This window comes from Motacilla alba, chromosome 1 (assembly GCF_015832195.1).
Source record: "Motacilla alba alba isolate MOTALB_02 chromosome 1, Motacilla_alba_V1.0_pri, whole genome shotgun sequence".
NCBI lineage: Eukaryota > Metazoa > Chordata > Aves > Passeriformes > Motacillidae > Motacilla > Motacilla alba.
In genome coordinates this window covers 108,982,288-108,988,287 of record NC_052016.1, presented here as the reverse complement: position 1 = coordinate 108,988,287, position 6,000 = coordinate 108,982,288, and the positions used below count along the sequence as shown (strand labels likewise).

At 46.2% G+C, this 6,000-nt stretch overlaps 1 protein-coding gene across 4 annotated transcripts in view; it reads left to right on the top strand.

Annotated features, from left to right (window-relative positions):
* Positions 1–209: 209 nt before the first annotated feature.
* The window catches only part of PHKA2 (phosphorylase kinase regulatory subunit alpha 2), a 46,136-nt gene continuing 40,345 nt past the window's right edge, over positions 210–6,000 (top strand). For 2 of the 4 annotated variants that reach the window (XM_038134152.1, XM_038134159.1), the window contains exons 1-2: positions 210–381; positions 4,802–4,960. In XM_038134152.1, coding sequence (XP_037990080.1) covers positions 304–381; positions 4,802–4,960 — 237 coding nt within the window. In that variant the 5' untranslated portion in view covers positions 210–303. The remainder of the gene's footprint in view (positions 382–4,801; positions 4,961–6,000) is intronic. The other 2 variants (XM_038134150.1, XM_038134151.1) reach the window with 1 other exon arrangement.

The window sequence follows — 6,000 nt, the reverse complement described above, 5'->3', positions numbered from 1 at the left end:
GGGGAAGAAAAGCTTCCAGCAAGTATTGTGGTATTCTCAGCTTTATTTTAGGAATTTACGAAGAGGTGCTATAAAATCGACACTATTTTTTCACAAAGGCAGCCGGGCTTTTGTCAGGCCCGGCAGCCCCTCCTCGGCTCGCTCCTTGTGCAGGGGTGTCCCCGCGTCCCCGCGGTGCCCGAGGGCGGAGGCCGCTGCCGCCCCGCCCCGCTCCGCCGTGAGGGCGGGGAGAGGCCGCCGCCATCTCCGGGTACCGCCGCCCCGAGCGCGGCCGGGCCGGGCAGCCGGGCCCGCCGTGGGGCCATGAGGAGCCGCAGCAACTCGGGGGTGCGCCTGGACGGCTACGCCCGCCTGGTCCAGCGGACCATCCTCTGCCACCAGGTGAGGAGCAGCCGCCGCCCCGGGACGCCCGCTCGGGGCTCGGGGCTGCCGGGCGCGGTGGGGCCGTGCCGGGGCCGTGGGGCGGCTGCCGGGGCCGGGGGCTGCAGGAGGGACACGACCATCCCTCCTCCGGCAGGCGCAGTCCGGGGCCTCCTGTCCGCATGTCCCGCCCCCGCCTGCGGAGCAGCGCGGGGAATGCTGAGGTGGTGCGGATGCTGGGGGTGCTTGTGTAAGTGCACCTTGGAAATCGTGTGGAAAACACAGAGTCTGGGCTTGTAAATAATAACAGTATTGTGTATACAATGTCTTCATGGCCGTATGATACACACCCAGCAGCTGTGCATACTGTATCTATCTATCTATCTAGATAGATAGATACACACTACATACCATGCATGTGTGTGTATATATATGTATGTATATATATATATGTGTGTGTGTATATATATATATATATATATATATAGATGTAGATGTAGATGTATATATATCCGCACACATGGTAGCAGCAGCATTCCGCCCCGGTGACATCAGAGCTCCGAGCAGGACTTTGTGCCGTGCCTGTCAGTCGGCGCAGCGCGGTGCGGATCCCTGTGTGCTCCCCCCAGCACGTGTGTGCGGCGGGGCACGTCCCCGAGCTTCCAGTCCCTTCTCCCGCTGTCCGCACTGCTGAAGCTCTGGAGTGTCAGGCGTGGTTGCCTGCACGGGCAAACAGCGAAAGAACGAAAATAGCAGGGGTGGTTCCGGGAGGTTGTTGTGCACCTTGTGTTTTTGGGTCGGCACAGTGCTTTCTGCTTAGTGTGCTTGCTTTACCCAGATGGGCACTGAGAAGTCAGAAGGCGTTCAGTGTCATGCTTTGGTTAAAACAGTTCAGTAAATAAAGATGAGCAGCAGGGTTTTCTGCACAGATCGGTTACTAAATATGCTTTGTTGATGAGAGTTGTAAGGAACTGGTAAGCAGTGAAATAAGAGGCTGGGCCCCAAATGCACTTTGGTCAGTAAGATTTTTGTCACTGGCCGTTTTGAGCACAAGATCCAAACACCGGTGAATTGGTGTTTGTGTACTAATTATTGTAGACTCAGTAGGAAAAAATGCAAGAACTGGTATATGTGGCATGAGAAGATAATTTTTGGCTCTTCCTGTGCTGGGGTCCTGGAGAAGCTTTTAGTTGTATTCCCATCTCTGCCTATTGTCAGCAGGGTGACCTTGGGCAAGTCACTTTGGCTTCCAATGCCTGCTTTGATTTCCTTGTTTATAAGATTAGGATGCTGATAACAGCTTCCATTAGGGGAGACATGGAGCCTCTGAGATTCAGAGCTCAAACATGCCCCATGAAAGCCTTGATGGTATTAATATTTAACAATAGTAAAAAGGGTAAGTAAATGGTAATGCAGGGGTTCATATTGGTGACCAAGAATTTTGTAATTGCTATTTAAAGCAATAGGATGAGTGTTCATGGCTGTGCCTTTTCCACTAAGGGCTCAATGTCTGGGAGAATTCAGAGGTGGGGAAAGAAGGTAAGTTTTCTTCTTTGTGTGGAAAGCAATTCACAGGCTAGCAGCAAGGCAGAGGATAAGTGGTATCTCAGAGGACCCAGAGAAATGCTCAAGGCACATTTCTAGACTTTTAAAATATATTTATTTGTAGTCTTCCTGTTTTTTTTTCACGGCAATAATTTGAAAATGTTGTGTTTGGCCAGGTGAAGAGATGTAGTGCTTACTTGGGCGAGTTAGGAAGGTTGACCCTGCACCTCACATGCACAGCTGCGGGAGGGCAGCCTCGGCACATCAGCTGCTGTGCTCTGACAGGGGACAGTGACACGCTCACCTCTGTGAGGTGCAGCAAGGGCAACACGAGCCTGCACAAATGCTGGGCTTTGATCAGGTGTTTAATACACCAGGAGCTAGGTTCTTCAGTAATTTTTCAGCAGCAATTGATCTTGTGCTCATTCCAATCACTCTAGATCAATGTGATTTTAGAGGCAATTTTTAATGCAAGAAATCTGTGCTACCAGGCAGACGTGTTCAAAGAACAGGTTCAACTGAACCTGTTCAGGGCTGACAGTTTTCTCTGTGGCATCTTGCAGGATCAGGTCAGTAGCAAACCTTTTCCTGTTTTGCAGATGTTGCATTGTCCTTGCCAGTCCCTGTAGCATGCACAGTGATAGTTACCATCCTGCTAAAAGTTAAAAAAGGAGGATAAGACCAGACTACTGACTGCTGTCTGTGTGGGGGCTGCCGTCTGTTGCAGGTACCCCAAGGTGCAGGGGTCAGAGGAATGCTTTGGTGCTGAAGCAGAGCAGACATTGAAAAGCCCCACCAGAAGGATGTTCTCTGTAGCTTATTACACCTGTTAAATTGAGTGGCATAAGAAAAAAATGGGAATCTTAAGATGAGGAAATAGTAAAACTTAACATCTGTGTAGATTTTAAGTATTGCTATGGTACTATTAGTGAAAAGCACATGGACCTGATAAGGAAAGCTCATACCTTTATGGGTAACCCCAGCTGTATTACAGAATCACATTGGAAGAGACTCACAAAAATCATCAAGTCCAGCTCCTGGTCCTGCCCAGGACCATCCCCAAGACTCACTCACATCATGCTACATCTGGCTTCGCAAGCAAATCTACAAGCTTTGCTAGAGCTACCTCAGTTTTCACCTGACAGATCAATGAGACAATCTGTTTAATTTGCACCTTTCAGCAAGATGCTAAATTACTTGCTTTGCTGCTCTTGTTAGAACCTCACTGGTTTTGTGCCTGTCCTGCTGAAGTTCTTATTGACACCTGCTGCCCTGTAGGAACTGGTGTGGTTTTTGGTTTGGGTTGTTGGAGGTCCTTTTTCTCTCCAGATTGATGGATAGATTTAAAAATGGGTTTGGGCATGCAACAGTTTAAAGTCTTAGTCCAGCAATCAGCTTTCTGTTGCAGTGCTCTCAGCTGCCAGCCCATGGTGCTGATAAAATTCTTTGCTCTGTGGAGCTTCTGATTTGCAGGATGAGACCTGCTAGTCTGATTAGCCATCACTGCATAGATGGAATGCTTGAAGTACTAGCTAAGCTAAAATCCCTTTGACATCATGAGGATTAAGTGCACTCAGTGCTTCTGTGGGTCCTTTAGCACCCATTGTAGTTTTCATATGGTGTCAGCAGTAACAGAGGAAAATAATTGTAGTTTTTAAGAGAAAACACTTCTAAAAAAGCTGAAACAAAACCACTTAAAATATTAATTAGTATATTACATTGTTCTGCTAACATTCTGAATGTGCCTGAGGAAAGACATTAATGTGTTGTCAGTTCATGAGAGCCAGCCCCAGTGAGCCCCAAAAGCTGGGACCAACTTGTAGAGGAGTCAAAGGTGGTGAAATGGTGATAGCTGAGTGGTGGCCTGAGTTAAACAGGGCTGACTGTGCCAGGTCATGTCTGCCAGGCCGTCACCCCTGTGCTGCTCACATGCAGAGACCAGGAAATTTGTAACTAAAGCCCCTCTTCCTCAAACCAGTTTTTAAAAAATAATGTTGAGTGAACTAGTGTTGGGGAGAAATGAAAAATTGGTGGATGTATCATTTTAAGTTTTACTTTTGTAAAAGTAGTCTTTAGTAATCTTTGCTTCTTGTCACACCAGCCCTACCAATGAGTCTTCATTCACTGAAATTTTCTGTAAAGGCTTGATTTGATTGAAAGTTCTATTGACCTTTTGCCTCTTTGTCTCATTTTTTTGTTAGTCAAGAATATATGGCCAAGAAAGATGGTCTTAAAATTAATTAAGGATAGTGAAGTGATGGGAATTAATGATGCAATGAAAAAATTAATGGGGCATTTGGGATGCTTTTCAGACAGTGCTGCTTTTCAACACCTTCACATTTATTTCCTGTACATTTTCCAAAGGAGGATATAAAAAAGGTTTTGCATTCATTTAGCTGTCATAAACCCAGTGGGCAGATATATAGAAATACTTTTTTAATCTCCTAGAAGATCACTAGTGGTTTTTTTACTTTTTAAAGATTATGCCACAGACCACTTACATAGAGGACCATATATCCCACACTCAATTTCTAGTGTTAACTCAGTACCTTCCTTTTCCTCATAAATATGTACATTTTAAATTTCCATTACCTTGCTGTATTCTGAATTTCACTCAGTGACTTAGCTACTAATCCTGAGTGGATGCAGATGTCCAGCTGATGCTGTAAACTTTACAGCCTGAAGTGTTCAAATGAATTTTGCATTTCACTTGTGTGAGTTTGGGAAAGAAGGACGGGATCTCACTTCTGTTGTGAATTCATGAGCAGCCGCAGCGTGCACTTAGCATGAAATCATCTTCAGCTTGTCACCCTTTCATACAGAAAGAAGTGATGCTTCGTAGCAGATGGGACTTGAGGTGGTGATGTTTGTTCTTTATTCCTTCTGCCGCGGTTAGAACCCAGTGACGGGGCTGCTTTCAGCCGGCGCCGACCACAAGGATGCCTGGGTACGGGACAACATCTACAGCATCCTGGCCGTGTGGGGGCTGGGAATGGCGTATCGGAAGAACGCGGACCGGGATGAGGATAAAGCCAAAGCCTACGAGCTCGAGCAGGTGCGTCAAGGCTCGGCATAAACCAGTTCCACTGTCTGGGTTTTCTCACTGTAGCGTTTTTGGAGAGTGCATTCGCACTGCTGCTGTGTCTGCAATCTGGCAGGGTTTTCCCAGCTTGGAGTACGTGTTCCAAAGACAGCAACATCCACGCAGCGTGTGGTGTGCAGTATCCCTGGCAACTTTCTGGCGAGGAGGATTTGAAGAACTGGATGGCAGAGAGGCTAACATGTGAAGATAACTACAAACAAAACAAAAATATGTAGAAGTCAAACTTCCATTGGTTAGCTGATTGTTGCAAATTAGGCTTCTGAGAGGTTTTGTGCCCCAGTTTACAAGGCTCTCTCTGATTAAACCTTGAGGTCCTTCATGAGGTGTGTTATGGTGCAGAAAATCAGGCCCAGGCTGCTTGGATTTTTCAGCAGTTTATCTGCTAGACCATTCTTCCCCATAAAGAGAAGCATGCCATTTAAAGTAGAAGTCTTTGGAATGTGCATGGAGGTTGTACATGGTGTGTAGGCAGGTTTGATCATAGCAGAGAAGGTTTCAATCTCCAGACTGATGAGATCTGTGCTGGAGAATTGGAAGGGGATATAACTCACACAGTTAAATATTAAAACCTGCAGCTGGGAATGTATCAGAAATGAGAATGTAAACAGAAGTGGGTTAAATGTGAAGTGAGGGACTGTTGGTGTCCTGCTGTTGTTTTGGAGTCACTGGGTAAATTTTTTGCTGGTATATCCTACTCGAACCAGGGAGCTCTGTTCAACAGTAATCTTGACTCAGTTTGCTTGATCATATTTTGAGGCTATATTTTTGGGGTGAAAAGGTAGGGTCGATTATTTTGTGCACAATCTTGCACTTCTCTGCATTCACACTTAGGGCCCTTTCTCTACGAGTAACTTGATTTTTGCTGTACTGCATAAAGAGTGGAAGAAGCTCTGCAGGTTTTGCAGCCACATCAATGTCTTGATGTCATCTACCAGTGTTCCCTAGATCAGTCATTCAAAAAATTTATTGTTAGTGTTAATATTCTTGCAAGA